General features: G+C 42.5%; 1 protein-coding gene across 3 annotated transcripts in view; it reads left to right on the top strand.

Annotated features, from left to right (window-relative positions):
• Positions 1–2,733: 2,733 nt before the first annotated feature.
• The window catches only part of ELL (elongation factor for RNA polymerase II), a 156,448-nt gene continuing 138,973 nt past the window's right edge, over positions 2,734–20,208 (top strand). The window contains exons 1-2 of one of the 3 annotated variants that reach the window (XM_089687911.1): positions 2,846–2,981; positions 4,132–4,308. In XM_089687911.1, the coding sequence (XP_089544037.1) occupies positions 4,186–4,308 (123 nt within the window). In that variant the 5' untranslated portion in view covers positions 2,846–2,981; positions 4,132–4,185. Of the gene's footprint in view, positions 2,982–4,131; positions 4,309–20,208 lie in introns of all 3 variants that reach the window. The other 2 variants (XM_089687910.1, XM_089687909.1) reach the window with 2 other exon arrangements.

Here is a 20,208-nt window from a genome sequence, read left to right as displayed (position 1 = left end):
GAATAATTACAGATGCAGGAGGTCTTGATCTCTGATCAGGGAAGGGATCTGGCACTGCATGTTGTAGGATTAGTTCTCCCCCCTTTTTTTTTTTAATCAAAAGCTTTCTTGTCCACCTGAGCTTTTGGGGTTGTCTTCTGTAACAACTTGTTGTTATGGGTGAAAAAAATCGAAGGTGCTTTGAACAGCTGGAACAGAGGATTTGAGGGTAAGATCAGGTAAGAAGGTGGGGTGGAACCCATAATTGGCAAAAAATGGGGATTGGTAGCCAAATGGCTAGAATTCTTGTAAGCAAACTCTGCTAGCGGAAGCAGTGATACCCAGTCATCCTGGACAAATGAAGCAAAACACTGAATGTACTGCTCCAGCGTTTGGTTTGTCCGTTCCCTCTGCCCGTTGGTCTGTGGGTGATAAGCTGAAGAAAAAGACAGTTCAATTTTTAAGGTTTCACACAGTGCCTTCCAGAATCTTGATGTAAATCGAACCCTCCCAATCTGAGACAATGTTTGCTGGAACTCCATGGAGCCTGACAATTTCTTTGACGAAGACCCGAGCAATCTCGATAGTAGATGTGGTATTTTTCAGAGGCAAAAAGTGTGCCATCTTTGATAGTTGATTCACTACCATGTAGATAGTGGTACATCCTTCAGACAGTGCAAGTTCCACTATAAAGTCCATAGAAATCTTCCATGCTCTATCTGGTATGGGCAAAGGTCTGAGCATCCCCCAGGCCCTATTTTGGGTACTTTTAAGCCAAATATAGGTAGTACAGGTATTCACGTAGGCTTTACAGTTCTTTTCCATATCTGGCCACCAGAATGTATATTGTGCTAGCCCAGCAGTCTTATACACCCCAAAGTGGCCTGCCGAGGGCTGATCATGGCAGTATCCCAGGACAGGAACCCGCACCTTTTCTGGTATGAAAATTTGTTTACCCTTCCACAGTAGACCATCTTTGCCTTGCAACGTGACCCTGGGAGGGCTGGTTGTTCCTGCTGATGCTTGTTGCAATTGCTTGTTGCAATTGTGACAAGAGGGTTCCTCATCCCTGTAGAAGCAGAAAGTTCCCTGCCGGTAAGATAGTGTCTGGTGCTGGAGTGTCTTTAGGATCCTCAAACGTGTGACAACGCATCAGGTTTGGTATTTTTGAACCCAAGCCTATAGGTGATATGGAAGAAAAATCTTGAAAAGAACAGTGCCCATCGGGCCTGATGTGGCTTGAGGCTTTTTGCGGTCCTTAAATATTCGAGATTTTTATGGTCTGTCTATATCAGAATTGGGTGTGTGGCTCCTTCCAACAGCTATCTTCATTCTTCTAGGGCTGTTTTGATTGCAAGAAGTTCCCGGTCCCCTATATCATAATTTCTTTCGGCCGAGGAAAGTTTTCGTGAGAAGAATGCAACTAGATGGATCAGGTCCTTGGAATTAGGAGAAGATTCCCCCAACTTTATATGCCAATGCAACTGCTTCTAGAATGTAGGGTAGAGTAGGATCTGGATGACTCAGGACAGGAGCAGTTGTACATAGCTTTTTCAAAGTTTCAAAAGCAGCCTGTGCCTCAAAAGTCCAGTGGCAATGGACACCTTGCAGGGGTGTGATGATAGCTGAGAAATTCTTAATGAACTTGTGGTAAAAATTAGTGATTCGCACAAATCGCTGAATTCCTTTCTTAGCTGTGGGAGTTGGCCATTCCAGAATTGCTAACACTTTCTTTGGATCCATTCTAATACCAACTGTTGAAATGATCAAGCCAAGAAACTGAATGCTCTGTTGCTCGACGTCTCATTTTTCAGCCTTGGCATAGAGTCTGTGCTGAGGAGCTGTTCCAGAACACTTTTAACAGGCCCCTGATGTGTCTCTAAGGATATTAGGCCTACCTGAGCTATGGTCATTTACTGACACTGTCCCTATTAACAATTAAAACATATTTCTGCAAGCTTCTGCCCTCTAGACCAAAGCTGCCACTGAATCCAGACTGCTGAACTGGATGATCATTTCTCTTTCTGCATAGTCCACTCCTGGTCTCAACAGCACTTTCCCAAGAGAAAAAAAAAACATCTCTAGCAATGCACACCAAACTGAGCAGTGTATCCACATGATCTGTCTTATCAGGAGTTAAGAGGGGTGGTACTGGAAGGGGAGGATCAGAAAAGCCAGGATCAAATATCCTTTTTACACAATGCTGAGGATTAACCCCTTAGGTTCCACAGTGAGTTTAACAAGTATGCTTTACTGTTTATAGAGACTGAATTTACTGTTGAGGGTTTGGTAACACTAAGCACACAAGGCTGCACTTCTCATCTGCCTGGAGACAAGTCTTCAAAGATCACTGTTTAGTCCTGGCCCCTGAAATCTCTTGCTTTCCCCCATTTTCCTTTCATGAAGTAGTTAAACGAACTGGCGTGCTGTTTCCCTGAGCACATTCCTGACGCTACGAGCCAGCTGATCTCTCATCTGTCAGGCTTCACATGTTTTTATTTGCATAGCCCGCCCCTTCAACGAAGCGATCCTCTGCGATAAGGCCACGCCCTGCTCCGCTCCCTTTCCGCCAATCATGCTCGAAGTTCCCTGGAAGGGCGGAACTAACAGCTAGCGTTCTGTCGTCCACCAATCATTCCTATAACAGGAGCTCAGCCAGACCACAATAAACGGAACAGGAAGGCCACGCCCTCTTCCGCTCACTGAAACCAATCGGCGTTAAGCGGGCCCGAAGCGTCAGAAGAAGGTGATCATTGGGCACTTAGGGGAAAGGACAGTCTCTGCAGCCAATTGCAAAGGGCGCTTAAAAATGTAATGAAGGAGGCGGAGCGCGTTGGGTGAGCAGTGGTGGTGGTAGGAATGGTGTTGTTAAGATGGCGGCGCTGAAGGAGGAGCGGAGTTACGGGCTGTCTTGTGGAAGGGTCGGAGGGAGGGTTTCTGTCTACCACGTCAAGCTCACCGACAGCGCCCTACGGGCATTTGAGAGCTACCAGAACTGCCAGGTACGTGGGGCGGGGTGGTCTCTGGACGGGCAGGAGTTGAGTAACCTCTTCTTCAGGGGGGCTCACAGCTGTGTGTGGCATGTTTATGTTCTGTACTGCTGGAATGTGGGACTGGGGAATGTGGGGGCTCCTAGTCCCCTGTTAGGGGCTCTTCCCTATTGCTGTAGGACTTGGCAGAGCTCCTTATAAGGCTGTGTGGTAATGTCCACATTCCAGAACCCTCTATGTCTGCCTGCTGGACACTGACCTGGCCTGGCTGCCACCACCAGAGTGCCTCCAACGTCTAACTCATCCCAGCTTCTATGCTGCTTGGCCTGGATCCTACAGAGTGATCCTCATCTACGAGTCCATATGTAGGCAATTTGTATTGGTAGGCTTATTACAAGTCTGTGGGGTGGTGTATGGAGTGACCAGGCCTCTGCCTTTATGGAAGTCCTTTAGATCAGGGGTCTTCAAACTTTCTAAACAAAAGGCCAGTTTACTGTCCTTCAGGCTTTTTAGGGGGCCGGACTGTAGCCAGTGGCAGTAGAAAATGTTCTGGTATCAGTGGGAGTAAACAATGCTTCTTTTGTATTAGGGGGAGGAAAAGCACCCTGTTGTTGGTGGCGGTGGGAGTGACGGTGCCCCATCGTTGGTGCCGGTGGGAGATGGTGTCTCGTATCTGTGGGAGAAGTGCCCCAAGGGCCAGAGAAAGGCGAGCAAAGGCCTGCAGTTTGGAGATCACTGCTTTAGACAATAGACCTGGGTATGTCCCTAATGGCTCACTTACATCGTGGGTTGGTAAAACTAGGCACTTGAGTTGAGGGTTTTACCGCAGCCCTTAAAGTGGTTGTAAACCCTTGCATATACCCTGTAAAGTGACTATCCTCAGGTGATAAACAGAGACTAAATAAATCCTACTAAAGTTCTACCTGTTTGTCTGTAACCCTTCTCCACATCTGTTCAAAGTCCAGAATTTATAAGGTTCTCCTGAGCTGTCAGAAGAAATTACACTCTGCAGATCTCAGTGAAGAAATCTGAGAGTTGATTGGGGGGAAGAGACCCCCCCCCCCCCTCCTTCACATAGCTCATAGGAACAGAGCTGAGGCTGTCAATCACAGGCTGTGTGCTGGAGCTACTTCCCGTCACTTTTTTTTTTTTTTTTTGTCAGAAAGCAACTCCTGCAGAGGAATGAAGCAGCAGACAGAAATGGCACACCTGAGCGATGCTGCAGCGTCACATTTTTTTGCTCGTTTTTGGACTGACACAATTTGCTTTGAATGGGCCTCCCTTGGCTCAAAAAAACATGCCAAAGACGCTCAGAAGCCAAATTTTGGTAGCGGGCCAGGTGCGTTTGGGCATTGCATGTTTTGCAGAGCTTTTGTGCATTTTGTCGCATGGCAGTCACAGTAAAATCGCACAGCATTTCTGATGCCATTAATATTGATATGGTTAAGAAATAATGGCACCACAAGTGCATCACACTTTTTGCTGCAAATCTGCAATCATGGGCAGAATCGTGCATTTCCAGTATGCTCATGTGTTAACTGTGCCTATGCCTATGCCTAAGTGTACCAAAATTGTGGGCAGAATTGCACGTTTCTGTTTGAGATTCCAGAGTTGCAGCAAAATCTGGGACAATCTTGCGGTGATTTTTGTTTCTTACCGCTTTGCCCATATTTCATGTCTGAGGTTTACAACAGACATAAAGCAGAACTAGACCCTCCTATCCTTTTCAGTCAAGGAAGTTGCCATCTTAGCTTTTGTTTGATCTGAAATTGCCTTGATGCTGCGCATGTGATCAGTTATGACTCCAGCAAAATGATGGCTTGACCGTTTTGGTTGAGAACACAAGCAAATGTGACAAGGATGGAACAGTTTTTTGAAACCGTTAAATCAATGGATTTAATTCCGCTTTAAAAAAAACAAAACCCTTGAATGCTAACTATCACATTTGCTTGTGTCCTCAAAGTGTCAAACCATCAAATGGCTGGTGTCATAGCTGATCACGTGTGCATACCATGGCAGTTGCAGATCAAACCGAGGCTAAGGTGGCAGCTTCCTTGGCTGAAAAGGAATGAAGGGCTTAGTTCTGCCTAAGGCCTCGTTCATACCATGATGCAGAGAAGTCAGTTTTTCTGTATGCGCTCTGCAAGGGCACAACAGAATCAATTCTCTATGTGCCCTGTTCACACCACAGTATTAGTATCACGTGCAGATTTTTTTTTGTGCAGGAATTTGCAACATGTATAAAACTCATTGACACATGAAAACTGATGTCTGTGCAAATGAAATCTGTGCGCTAGTTCCCATCAGTTTTTCTGCATTTATGGTGTGAATGAGGCCTTAAAATGGTTATAAACCCCAGACATGAAATATGCACAAAGCATTAAGAAACAAAGGCACCGCAAGAATTTCCCAGATTTTGCTGCGACTCTAGAATCGCAAACAGAATTGTTTTTAAAGTTGAATGGACGGTATTGTACAACAGACTGAGCGGAAAGGTTATTAACACAGAATAGACATGCAATTTCTCTTCTGCACTAAAATACATACCTGCTCACAGTCTTCTGTGGGATGTAAACTGAGTTGCAGCAGAGCTGTACCAGGATCGGGAAGGATCCCTTCAATATCGCCTTATTGACATCTTCGTCCAGCTCTTACTGTGCTGAGTCAGAGCCAGCTGCGCCTGCCCCCTCTCCAGCTTGGCGCTGAAGGAGCAATACAGAGAATGGTGACTGATCCTCGCTTCTCTCTAGTCTGCACAGACTGAACTGAGCGATCAGCGGTCTTGTCATTGCCCAGTTCTCAAGCTCCTAGAGCCGACGTGGGACAGCTGCAGCATGGAAAGGAGTATGGGTGGCTTTTTTTTTTTTTTTTTAAATCCCTCGCTTCTCCATTAATTTATTGGTTATCTGCCAGTTTTCTACTTAAACAGGTAAAATAGTAGACCAAATGGTAGAAGAAAACAGTGACTCACCGTCGGCTGACTGCACAGAATCGCTAAAGGTTTTGGAAGGATCCAGACCATATTATCAGGATTCACCGATCTGCCTGATTGACAGCTGGCTCTGGCTTTTAGAACATGCCTGAGAGCCTAAACCATCTGGCACCCCCTCCAGTTCAGCGCTCCAGTGAACACTGAGGTGCAAAGCGGAGAGTGGTAACAGTCGCTGCTCTCCACTCTGAGCAGACCAAGAATTGAGTGATTGGTTCTTGGGCTTACAGCCCAGCAGGGGACAACTGCAGCATTTAGTTGATTCATGTTTTGTTTTTTTACTCCAATCTTTTCCTTTAAGGCACTGAAACAGGTACATAGGGTTGTATATAAGCCGCAATGCTTTGCAGCTGCAGCACACATTTTACTCTTGCTTTTGGAGGGCAGTACCACTACTAAAACCAACCAATTAACAAATTCTTTCTCTTTTGCCGTCAGGGTTCAGGCTTTCTGACTGCATAGCATTTTTGGTTTCTAGGATGCTGGCAGCCACCAGCATCCTAACAGCTAACCAAGACAGCTGTGTTGGCCTGGCCAACAGCATCTTGTGAACTAAAGAAGCTGTACTGACCTGGCCAACAGCATCCTGCTACCAAGATGCTGTACAGGTCTGCATGCCTGGCAGCCACGTTCGTTACTTGCCTTCTTGCTAGTTGTGTGGTCTGACATCAGTGGAGGAGTGTGGTACTCTGACTACCACATTAGCTTGACTTGGAGACCACATAGAAAGATGGACTAAGGCTGCTTTCACACTGAGGAGTTTTTGAAGCATTTTTGTGTTTAAAAAAAAAAAAAAAAAGCCTGAAAAGCTCAAGAAAACTTCTTCCCTATGTATGTGAATGTATATCTATGTATGCTTTCACACTGAGACATTGCGGTGCATTATTAAAAACTCCCGCTTGCAGCATCATTGAGGCATGTTTGGGGAGTTTAAAAAAAGCCTCTTCCCATTTAAATGAATGGTAAACGCCTCAACAATGCACCGCATTTGTGGAAAGATCTGACTGTTTGAGCTGTCAGTGGGGTTCTCCACTGACTGCTAACTGGAAAAGAGAGAATTGCCAGCAATTTAAAAAATAATATTGTTTGGATGGATTTTGAGGGGAATCCCCACGCCCTCCCAAAAAATGGCGTGGATTTTCCTCCGTAAAATCAATACAAGACCCTTATCCGAGCAGCCCGGCAGGTCAGGAAAAGGGGGGGGGGGGGCCCCGAACCATACCAGGCCATATGCCCTCAACATGGGGAGTGCATGTTGATGGGGACAAGGGCCTCTTCCTCACAACCCTTCGTGATATTTGCAATGTAATGAGAAAAAGGTTAGAGGTTTTTTTTGTTTTTTTTTTTTAATTATAAAAAATTAAAGTGACACCTATGCACATACCATCCCCCCCCCAATAATTAGGCCCCAACCCCCACATATACGCACATACAAATATAAAAGCACACGTATGAAACCGTCGATTGCAATACACATCACCGCACACGCCAGAAAGAGCAACAACTCTAGCACCAGACCTCCTCTGTAACGCTAAACTGGTGACCTACACCATGTTCCAAATTATTATGCAAATTCTATTTAAGTGTCACAAAGATGAAATATTTTGTTTTTCAGTTTAACTCATGGATGGCATTATGTGTCAGGGCTCTTTTGATCACTGAAAACAATCTCGGACACCTGTGATAATTAGATTGGCCGGTGAGCCCAATTTAAGGAAAAACTACTAAAGGACGGTGTTCCACATTATTTAGCAGAGCACCATTTTCAAGCAATATGGGGAAGAAAAAGCACCTCTGTGCTGCCGAAAAGAATAAAATAGTTCAATGCCTTGGACGAGGTATGAAAACATTAGATATTTCAGGAAAGCTTAAGCGTGATCATCGCACTATTAAGAGATTTGTGGCTGATTCAGAGCACAGACGGGTTCGTGCAGATAAAGGCACATTGAAGAAGATTTCTGCCAGATCCATGCATCGGGTCAAGAGAGCAGCTGCTAAAATACCATTACATAGCAGCAAACAGATATTTTGAAGCTGCTGGTGCCTCTGGGGTCCCACGGACATCAAGGTGTAGAGTCCTCCAGAGTCTTGCAACTGTGCATAAACCTTCTATTTGGCCACCACTAACCAATGCTCACAAGCAGAAACGGCTGCATTGGGCAGAAAAATACATGAAGACTAATTTTCAAACAGTCCTGTTCACTGATGAGTGCCGTGCAACCCTTTATGGTCCAGATGGATAGAGTAGTGGATGGTTGGTGGACGGCCACCCTGTTCCAACAAGGCTGCGACGTCAGCAAGATGGTGGTGATGGAGTCATGTTTTGGGCCGGAATCATGGGAACAGAGCTGGTCGCCCCTTTAGGGTCCCCGAAGGTGGATGACAATGCACCATCTCATGCTGCAAAGAATACCTCTGCATCAATGGCTGTTATGGGGATAAAAGGAGAGAAAATCATGGTGTGGCCTCCATCCTCCCCTGACCTCAATCCTATTGAGAACCTTGGGAGCATCCTCAAGCAAAAGATCTATGAGGGTGGGAGGCAGTTTACATCCAAACAGCAGCTCTGGGAGGCAATTCTGACATCTTGCAAACAAATTCAAGCAGAAACTGTCCAAAAACTCACAAATTTAATGGATGCAAGATTTGTGAAGCTGCTATCAAATATGGGGTCCTATGTTACAATGTAACGTGACCTGTTAAAATGTTTAAAAAGTTAAATTGTAGTTCAAAAGTTTGATTGAAATTGCTTTTGATTTCAGTAAATATGCTGCAAACACAACAAATGACCATTTTCAGTTCTTTACAACCTATAAAGTGTTTTGAAACTTACTGTGCGTAATAATTTGGAACAGTGCATTGTAAGTTTTTTATGTTTAAAAAAAATACTGTTATTAGGAGGTTTGTTCAATAAAATGTGAATTGTACTCTTAATAGTTGATAACATGAGAATTATGCTGACTGTTATTTACATCAATTATTTAGGTAAATGAGAAAAATATCATTTGCATAATAATTTGGAACATGGTGTATAAGGAGCTTTTAAAAGTGTCGACCTATAGAAAATAGAGCGTATTGAAGTTCGTTGCTATTTCACGAGCGCACACAAATTTAAGGTTTGACAAGTTGGATATCTATTTACTCATCCTTTATATTTTACAAAAAAAAGCTTCATTTATTGCTCATTTGTGCCTTAAAATTAACTTGTATTTTTTACAAATTTTGCGGAAAAATCATGCGACATAAAAAATTAGAACTACCACTATTTTATTCTCTAGGGTGTCTGCTTTCAGAAAATATATCATGTTTGGGAGCTTTATGTAATCTTCAGGCGTAAAATGATTTTTTAAACTTGGGCAAAAAACGCAAGAACGGCTCTGGCAGCGAAAGGGATAATGGATAAGCCCTGCTCCACCCTCTCTTGAGGAGCAGCCAGTCGTTCATCCCACTGCAAGGTCTCTCCACTCCCTGCCAGTCCCAGAGTGTTGTGCTGGAGACAGGCAGGGAGGGTAGGAAGAGATAAACTGCGCAACCTTTTGTACCACTAGCCCCTCCCTCTTAGATTGTAAGCTCCAAGGAGCAGGGCCCTCCTAACCCTCTTGTATTGAACTGTATTGTTGCTGTATTGTCTCCCGTTATATTGTAAATCGCTGAGCAAACTGTTGGCGCTATATAAATCTTGTTTAATAATCGTACAATGTTAAAAATATTACACGTTTACGTCGCCATAAAGCCTGTTTTGTTTTTAAAAGCCCCAGACATTCCTAAAATCACCTGTGATTTAACCACTTCCCGGCCGGCCGTTGTATATAAACTGCTAGACGGTGGCAGTGCAGGGTCGGGTGGCCGTTTATAAACGGCCTCCCCGCACCCTGCTTGTGCACGCTCCCTCGGAGCGCGCAGCACCGCGATCCGGTGCCCGCTGTGTCCTCCAGACACAGTGAAACACCGATCGTCGAACGGGACCTCTGTACGAGGTCCCGATCATGTGATCACTGATTGGCCAATGAGTGATCACATGCAAAGTAGTAAGCAAGATGTCACTTGTGACATCATTGCTTACTACGTGTGAATGATCACAGGTCACATGGTACAAGGCTATTCACAACAGCCTTGTACCATGTGACAAGCTGTGACTAATCACAGCTCACTCAGTACTTCTCAATCAGTGCAAGAATGCACACAGAGAGAAAGAGAAATGATAGCTTTTACATCCTATATGGGTGTAAAAGCAATCAGTGTAAAAAAAGTAGTACAGTGTACAGTAGTACCATGGTGACACTGTACTGCTAGGGTGACAGTATGTAAAAAAAATAATATAATAAAAAAGTTTAAAAATTATAATTTTTGGTTATAAACTAATTTTTGTATTTTTTTTTTTTTTTTTTTTTTTTTTTACTAAAGATAACGGAATACATTTTGGTAAAGATTTATGATGAAATATTATTTATTTGCAAAATTTTATAACAAACACTTTTTTTCAAAATTTTTGGACTTTTTCATTTAAATAGCAAAAAAAATAAAAATCCCAGCGGTGAATAAATACCACCAAAATAAAGCTTTATCTGTCTCAAAAAAATGGTAAAAAATTCATTTGGGTACAGTGTTGCATGACCGCGCAATTGTCATTCAAAGTGTGATAGTGCTGAAAGCTGAAAATTGCCCTGGTCAGGAAGGGGGTAAAAGTGTCTGGTCTGGAAGTGGTTTAAATAGGGTTTTGGTAAATTTTTTTTTTTTTTAATCTTGACTAGTGGATTGTCATGAGGGGCAAGTAGATTGGGACCCCGACTTAGTCCCTGGACAAGTATTTTTTTCACAAATTTCCACACCCCTGCATTCAGCTGTCAGTGGGGAACCTCACTGACAGCTGAAACATTAACAAATGGTTTTCACTACTAAAATACCACATGACTTGATAAAATAACTTGTATTTTAGTAGCGGGTTTTTTTAGTGAATTCAAACGTGCAAATCAGTACAATTTGAGCTACACAAGTCAGTCACATGTCCCGGATGTTCCACTTGAAAAACACTCCAAAAACGCTAATCATTTTTTCAAGCGTTTTTGAGGTGAACCAGTGTGAAAGCAGCCTAAAGTGCTACGTGCACTTTGTCATCTGTGGGGCGTTCAATGGACCGACGTTACCACCAACAGTAAAAAAAAAAATTGTCCGGTTTTCATCCCGTCTACAGCCGGCATTTTTACTTCTGTCCCTTGCAGAGAGCTCCACTATTATATTTTACATGAAAAAGTCTTGCGGTTGCAGCAATGTATCCATTTGTATCAATTTCGGATACAGATGTTGTTTTTATTCGGATACAAATAGATACATTGTTGCAACCACAAGACTTTTCATATAAAATATAATAGCGGACTGGAATTCTCCTCCTCCCTCCTCCAAATCGGCCGCAAATTTTTCAACTTTACCACTTTAAAAAAAAAAATGTACCAAAACGGCCGACCAAATAACCCACTAATGGTGCGAAAATCGGCAGATTTTCAAACTGTCTATGGCCTGCATTAATATAGTCACCGACTTGTAGTAAATCTTATGTCCAGGCAAAAAGTTTTAGTTTTCAGTAGTGGGGAAGGGATGGAACCACTGTTGGATTTTACTGCTTCTTGTGACTTCATTAGAGTGGTTTCCTCTTGCTTCTTGCAGTGCTGATAACAGTTTAACCAGACAGTAAGTGAGGCTAAATCTTGCAGCGCAAACCATTTATTGCTGTCTGTTTTCCCCTACATAGACTTATGGTTTGGTGAAACAGGGAGTGAGGGTATAATTTTTGCAATGGCATCAAAGCAAAGGATTGTGGTTGCTGCATTTGAGCAACCTCCTCTGGCCGCAGTGTTTGGGTTAAGGGGTGCAGTAAACTGTGGCTCAGCACCCTATTGTTACCACCCTCTGGCTGCAAGTGTGCATGAGTCCTAATGAACTTCCAGATAGCAGTGAAACCTGATGGGTGTTTAACCCTTTCCCACTCCATCCAAAACAAAAACAATAAGTTTTAACTGGACATGCACAAAGATATTAAAAAAAAAAAAGTGTGTGATTCATTGTTAGCAGCTATAGTGAAAATATGAAACAAGACAGTTACAAAATTGCTGTTCTATGCCTCAGCTAACATCTGTTTGGCTGCATGCTGAGTGTAGGTCAGCCAAGTCATTTTAAGGGTTTTTTCTGCCCCCCCCCCTTTAATAAATTGTGCTGCACTGAACTGCATGATGTTGTGCGACCTCGTGCTTCTTCTAAAAAGCAGCGCATTTCTCTGCATGTTGAAATTGTGAGCGATATTGCATGCCTTCCCGGCACACAGTAATGTGAACCTATCCTTAGTGATGTTGCTGCTAGGAAAATTTCAATTGAAGTCAATTAAAGATCTGCCACAGAAATTGAAGTTATCTGTTGCTCATTTGAATGTATGGCCTTTCTGCTCAGTTGCTTCTCGTGCTATCCAGCTGTAGTTGCGGGGACATGTATTGTAGTAAGATGCAAGGTCTGCTTAAATTGCTCAAGTCCCCTTCCTTATAGATCACCTATTACCTGGTAAATAAACCAGAAAGTTAGATTTATACTTTCCTTACCCCCATCTTTTGCATTGAGGGGCATGATGTCACAGTCCTTCCTGGAACATTCCTCAGGAATGCAGAGCAGGCCAAATCTTGCAAGGAAACAGACTATCGCAAGAGTGTCTATTCACAATATTTTGGCTGCTCTGTATTTCCCAGGAATCTAGCCAGGAGTAGGACATCTTTATCGCCTAGCTGATGCAGGATAAAATAAGGGAGTGAAGTGAATATAAAACATCCTCACCAAAACTCGTGACCGAAGGACTAGCCAATCTAAAACCGCGCTGTCACGTGCGTAACAATGCCACGCCCAGCTGCACCCTGCACAAAAATTTTCCAGCTAATGGACCATAATCTGTGTAGGCAGCCTGGGAGCGATTGTTACTGGGTCAGGTTAATTACGCAATTAACCCTTTACACTGCCACCACCTCCTTTTTGTACAGAGAGAGGAAACTCGGCAATATCAGCAATAACACTATGATGGTTGAAAAAATCGTCTGTATACCACTGTCACCGCAGGCAGAGGTTTAAACATACACAGCGCTCTTCAGAGACGGGTTCTTAGTCTGCATTAAAGAGCTTTAGAAACCGTTCAACACTTTCAGAAAGTAAGATTTATTACTAAATGGTCAAAAGGGTGCAATAAAAATATTTACAGAAAAAGATGGTGTATGTGTGTGTATGTGTATGTATGTATGTGTATATGTATGTGTGTATGTATGTATGTATGTATGTATGTGTGTATATATATATATATATATATATATATATATATATATATATATATATATATATATATATAGCGATAACCTAAAGGAAGATAGATTGCCAAAAGCGTTGGTTTAGGCAGCTTTCAAGTTTCTTGAGCCATAAGGGTGCCTTCTCCCAAAGTTGGTTCCGATGTTACAAGGGAGAATCTTCAACTTAGCTCCACTCAGCTTAGCTTAGCTTTCTGCTCCAAGCATAACTTTTCTAGCAACTCAGCAGGGTGTCTCCTTGAAGCAGAGTATCAATCACCTCATTTGGGGAGGGAGTTGTAGGCGGGAAGCTCAGGCTCTGACCAAAGCCCTCCCAAATTATACTATGGTTAATAACTTACTCTCGGTGCATTTAGCAGCCTTGTCACTAGTAGATTAATATACAGAATCATCTGCTGAACGTCTAGGTATGAAATATGACATACCTGCTGGGATGGTTAAGGAGATATCATTTCCTGCTCTCCTGTTGATGCCAGCTAGGGGATGTAATATATCAGACGATTTGTATTAACGAGACCGATGTGAATATATGCCCGGGTTTTTATGTACGCCTTCCATAGTCCAAGATATATAATCATAGGGTAAAAGGGGATATTTAAATGTGAGTCCGTTTTACGACTACCTAGAATGTCTTTGAGCTCAGTGAAGGACTTGGTTTATGGTTTTACAATCCTTCTCCAAGCAGAGTCTCGCAGGCATCTGGGGGCCAGGCTAATTGGGGTTTATAGCCATGAGCTCTCCCGCTAGGCCTTGATGCCTTTGATCTCTGCATCAAACAGACCACATGTCACTCAACAGAGAGGGAGGGGGGATAACGGAAGAATCTGATTTGGGAGTAGAAAATTATACAAGATGGAGGTTCGCATCCATCTCTGTGTGCACAATTGCTACGGGGGGGGGAGGGCTTGGACAGTGTAAGCGGACCTTGCATTTCTATTGCAAGGTTCCCCTTAAATCAACGTAGCTAGATGCCAGAGTCATTCATATTTGCTGCTATGCTGTACAGTTGCTGGGAGTAATGGGGAACTGCTATTGCTGACTACCTACAGTGAATATTGGTTGTCGGGCTATCGTTGATTTCACTACTTATAACCAAGTATACAGGAAAAAAAAGTTAGAACTTCTGATCTTTATACTTGTTCTGGGTCATTGACTTCAATATTTCAGAAAGAAAGGTCAGCAATAACTTTTTTGTATTTCATCTCTACAGTTTTATTGTAGTATTGCACTTGTACAAACTCCAAAGTGTGATCCATTCGTTGGACAAGCTATCAGATATTGATTTTTTTTTTTTTTTTCTTGTTTAGTTGCTAGTGTGTATGGCAAGCGGTCTATTATAGTTTACCTCAGGTGGCTAAAGTCCAGAGTGTTGAAGTGTTAACTTTGGTGCATGGTTCCTATCTTCTAATGTTTGGTTGACAGTTAGCAAACTGCTCAAAGTATATATGAACCCTCACCTTGTAAAACTACGCTTTCAGTTTATAATAGAAATGAAAGGCAAAACATTTTGTGTAGTTATTAAAAAAAGAAAAGGTTTTTATAATGTTTTTTCACATATCCTCTGTTCTCAGCTGCATAAGAAGTATAGAGAGGTGAGGGACGAGAAACAGCAGTACACTGATCTTGCCACTGAATGGCTGTGCAGGCAGTGGTCAGTTTAAGATGAGAAAACCAAGGAACTAGCAGGAATACCAGGTATTTAACTCAAAGGAAGAAATACAAAGAAAATAGGTTACTTTTTGCTTTACAAAGAATTTTATTATAGAATAGATAGGAGCAGAGAAACAGTCAAAAACAGATGCATTGATCAACAGGAATAAAACATACAGGGTATTCGAATATTACAGAATATGTACTGATGGAGAGACAGAAATAAACTACATAATTAAGTGCCGGGTACAGAAAAAAGAGAACACAAAAAAAGGGAAAAAAACAATAAGTTGCAAAAATGGTAAACATTTAAAGACCGATGTCAATATAAACTCTAAGGAAAAATTGTCACTATATCCGCGTACAAAAAGCAAAGAAGATATGAGATGGAGCCTCTCTAAACGCAGATAGGCATTCCACACGCATGGCTCCCGATGGAGTCCAGTGTAAGGATATAGTATTGCTGGTGCGGCACTCAAAGCAATAATCACAATCACATACAAATAGCAGAGAGACAGACTAGACCAAAGGAAAGAGAGGAACGATGAGTAAGGAGCCGAAAACAAAAAGGGCTCCAGGGGGATCGTAACAGAAAAAAAAAAAAGAAAAATAAACGAATATGTAAATGTTATATCGACAAAAGGGACTGGTCGAATCTCGATGGTTGGGCTATATCAAGCCAGGGACGCCATGCCTGCAGGAATTTTGTGTGGGTGTCTAGCAGTATAGCCATCAGTTTTTCGTTAACCATTCTGAAGTTCATCCGGTTTTTGACAGCCTCATAGCTGAGGAGGGGAGTCTTCCAAGCCTTCGTGATTGTCAGCTTGGTAGCCATAAACAGGTGTGATGCCAGCTGCCGTTTGGGACGAAGTAGGCTCACTAATGGTTTAAATAAAAGCGCTTCATATGGGTTACGCTTAATGTCCATGTGAAACATAGTACGGAGGAGGGCATATACTCTGATCCACAATCTGCAAACCTTAGGGCAAGTCCACCAAATATGGACCATAGTACCCATCTGTTGACAGCCCCGAAAGCAAGTCGGGGAATATGTTGGGATAAAACGAGCCAGACGAGCAGGCGTATAATACCATCTATAAAAAACTTTATAGGCATTTTCTAGAATAACATTCCTAAAGCATTTAGATAACGCTTGGGTCATGGTCCCCCAATCCTGTTGATCTAGAGTGCCCCGAGTTCCGACTGCCAACGCTGATAAGAACGAACCGGAGGCGTTCTATAAGAAATAATGGAAGAGTAGACTAGAGAGATTAAGCCCGGAGCATGGGGTCTATGTCTACATTGACTTTCAAAGGGGGGACAACCTGTAGGGTCCCGAATGCGTCCCTATTAATGTATTTATAAAGTGGTGGAGTTGAAGGTAGCCAAAATGTTCCCGCAATGGGCTATCATGAGAGGAGCGCAGGGTTTCAAAGGTGAGTTTTCGTGTGGGAGATAGCATCGAATGTACATCATGGAAGCCATTTGCTTGCCACCAAGCAAACTGTCCAGGATTATCACAACCTGGGGGGAATAATGGGTTATGTAGCAAACGTAGCAGCGGTAGGTGGGCAGAGATGAGGCCTGCAGAATATTTACTAGAATCCCAAAGACAAAGCGTCAGCGTCGGGCTAAGGGATGAAGGTTGATGAGTAGAAGGAAGCCACGGCAAAGAGGAGAGTGGTATCGGGTGGGAGTCCATCAAGTCTATAGAAGCCCATAAGGGAAAGTTGTGAGATGCAAGGAGATGGGCTAAGGGGGCAATATTGGCCGCCAGATAGTAAGACTGAAGATTTGGGACAGATAACCCACCTGCGGTCTTACAAGCAAATAGAATTTGCTTACTAATTCTGGGTCAAGAAGAACTCCAAATGAAAGTCGGGAGTTTTCGCTGATGAATACGCAATATATGCGAGGGAACAGGGACAGGTAGAACTCGAAACACAATCATTTGGGAAGATAGGTCATACGGATCGCATTGATTCTACTGAACCACAATAGCGGATAATGAGACTAGGAGGACAACAGTTCTGTCAGTTCATTAAAGATGGCGGGGAAATTAGCCCAGTTTAGTCCTTCATAAGTCTGAGTGAGCTTGATTCCTAAATACGGCAGGGCCGAGAGCCATTGAGAAGGGAACGAATATTTCAGAGTAGCCAAAAGTGATGGTGAGAGGGTAATTGACATAGCCTTAGATTTGGCAGGGTTGATATGGAGGCCTGAGAGAACTGCAAAGGAGTCCAAAACCGCAAGTAAATTTGGCAAAGTAAATCCTGCGCTTGTGACCAACAACAATATATTGTCAGCGAACAGAGATAACTTATGCTGAGAACCAGCTACATCTATTCCCTTAATATCAGGTTGCATACGAATGGCTACTGCCAAAGGTTCCAAAGCCAAGATAATTTGTATAGGAGAAAGTGGGCACCCTTGTCTAGTACCTCTGCCAATCGGGAATGTTGAGGACTCGAAACCATAATATTTGAGTTTTGCTTGACTGGACGTATAAAGTGAGGAGATCCAACGTAAGAACGAGGGACCAAAGCCAAAACGGTGAAGGACCGATATAAGATAAGGCCAGGACAAAGTGTCAAAGGCCTTGTTGATATCTAGTGATAAAAGCATCATATCAATTTTGCGAACATGAGCCAAATGTTGTAGTTGTAAAATGCGTCTGATGGCATCTCCGGTTTGTCTGTGGGGGACGAAACCCACCTGGTCCTTTTTTATCAGACGAGAAAGGAAAGAGTTCAAACGAGTGGCTAATATCTTAGTAAGGATTTTCATGTCAATGTTAATAAGAGAAATTGGCCTATAATTTGCCCAAGAGGAATGATCACGATCCGGTTTTGGGATCATAAGTTCGAACCTCCCTTCACCACATTAAACATAGCGGCAAGGTGAGGGGCAAGCACATCAGCCAATTTCTTGTAATATAAAGCAGTGTAACCATCTGGACCTGGGTTTTTGCCCGTCTTCAGATCTGCAATGCATTGCAGAACGTCTGATATTTGGACATCACGATCCATCAGGTCCTTATGAGCCTGAGTCAAAGTAGGCAAGGACAGATGGGATAAAAAAAACAAAAACAAACTCGGGGTCATCCTGTGTAGGATCCGTATAAAGTCTGGCAAGTTGATGCCGGAACTCCTCCAGTACCACTACAGGATTACTTGTAAGAGAATTCTGACGAGTGCGTAGAGAAATCGGTTTGGGGTGATGTGCAAAAGAGCGTAATCTTCGTGCTAACATGGAATCTGGTTTATTTGCTTTACTATACCACTTCTGGCGCGTCCAAGAAAATAGGTTCCTTTTTATACAAGTACATAGTACGACAGACACTTATCAGGAATCGGAGGCTGGGTTTACATATTCTTTAAATCAATGAAAAATGTTTGACCAGTGGAGGAAGTAGCCCAATCCTTTTTATTTTTTTATTTATATATATATATATATATATATATATATATATATATATATATATATATATTTTTTTAACTACACTATGTGTTTATGGCTAAATCCTAAAATAGCTATTCAGTTCCAATACTTGGTTGCAAGGAATCAAGGGGAGAAATAATAAATGTACATATTTTTGCAGAAAAAAAGTGCATTTATAAAGTTTTCCCTACAGGAGCCTCCTGCAAATATTTGCACCCCCAATCTGTGAATCATGGGTGCAGTGTCGGGCTCCTGCAGGCACTTCCTCCAGCTTTCTGTCATACCTCTGTACAGGCTTTCAGATGGAAAGAAAAATTGACTTGCTTCTTTGCTCACTGACAACTACAAGTCTGTCTGCCTGCCATTGTGGCAGTTTCTTCAGTCACAGATCGCTGTGAATAAATTTAGCGTCTGTGCAGAGCCCTGCACAGCCATGCCAATTTGCAGCTGATGTCGTATTTCAGAGGACAGGAAGTCTGGACAGGAGGTGAGGGGGTGCTGCAAAATATTACGCCCTAAATATGGGTGTTTCTTGTGCCAAAGGTGAACTTTAACCTTTAAGTCATACACACAATAAACCTTTTAATTTCCCCCCCCCCCCCAAGTTGTTTCGACATTTAGATATAATAACATGGTGGTCTTCACAAGTGGGGTCCCTGTATACTGATGGACACAAGTGACCAAAAACTTATTACATTGATAGGTGCTGTTATATCCCTTTTGACAACCTTGATTACAGGGTTACCAACAGCAAATGCACACAAGTTAAAGGTTTGTGGGTTAGATATTTTTGGTTAAGGTTATTGAACCAGCTAGATAGTTTCTACTTGAAGATAATTTTAAAGGAACACACTTGAGTATTTTTCTTTTTTTTTTTTTTTTTTTTTTTTTTTTTAACCACTTGTCCAGAGTAATTTTGACATTGTAATGAATTTTAGTGCACACAAACCATATCATACCCCATTTTTTGTTTTAAAAAATGCTGCATTGAGTAAATGGATACTAAACATTAAGATTTAAAACTGTGCATGGATGTGAAATTGCGACTGATTACGCAGGGATGCACAATTTTATATTGCTTGGCACTTGGGGCATGCAGTTCGGGGCGCCAGACAGGTCCTTTATTTATTTTGTAACATTTTAGCCCTGAAAAAGTATTCATACCGCTTAAAAATTTTCCACATTTTGTCAGGTTACAACCAAAAAACGTAAAAATAGCTCAAGCTCTGTCAGATTGGAAGGAGAGCGTCTGTGAACAGCAATTTTCAAGTCTCGCCACAGACTCTCAATTGGATTTAGGTCTGAACTTGACTGGGCTATTTTAACACATGAATATGCTTTGATTACCATTCCATTGTAGCTCTGGCTGTATGTTTAGGGTCGTCCTGCTGGAAGGTGAACCTCCACCCCAGTCTCAAGTCTTTTTATAGGTTTTCTTCTAAGATTGCCCTTTTTGGCTCCATCCATCTTCCCATCAATTCTGACCAGCTTTTCTGTCCCTGCTGAAGAAAGCATCCCCACAACAGGATGATTAAACTGTGCTCCGTGAGATGTTCAAAGCTTGGGATTTTTTTTATAACCTAACCCTGCTGTAAACATCTCCACAACTTTATCCCTGACCTGTCTGGTGTGTTCCTTGGCCTTCATTATGCTGTTTGTTCACTAATGTTCTCTAACAAACCTCTGAGGGTTTCACAGAACAGCTGTATTTATACTGAGATTAAATTACAAACAGTTGGACTCTATTTACTAATTAGGTGACTTCTGAAGGCAATTGGATTTTAGTTGGGGGTATGAGAGTAAAGAGGGCTGAATACAAATGCACGCCACG

This window comes from Staurois parvus, unplaced genomic scaffold (assembly GCF_062004578.1).
Source record: "Staurois parvus isolate SC_StPar_1 unplaced genomic scaffold, SC_StPar_1.0 ptg000439l, whole genome shotgun sequence".
Lineage (NCBI taxonomy): Eukaryota > Metazoa > Chordata > Amphibia > Anura > Ranidae > Staurois > Staurois parvus.
The sequence above is the reverse complement of the archived record's forward strand: the minus strand, read 5'-3'. Positions and strand labels throughout refer to the sequence as shown.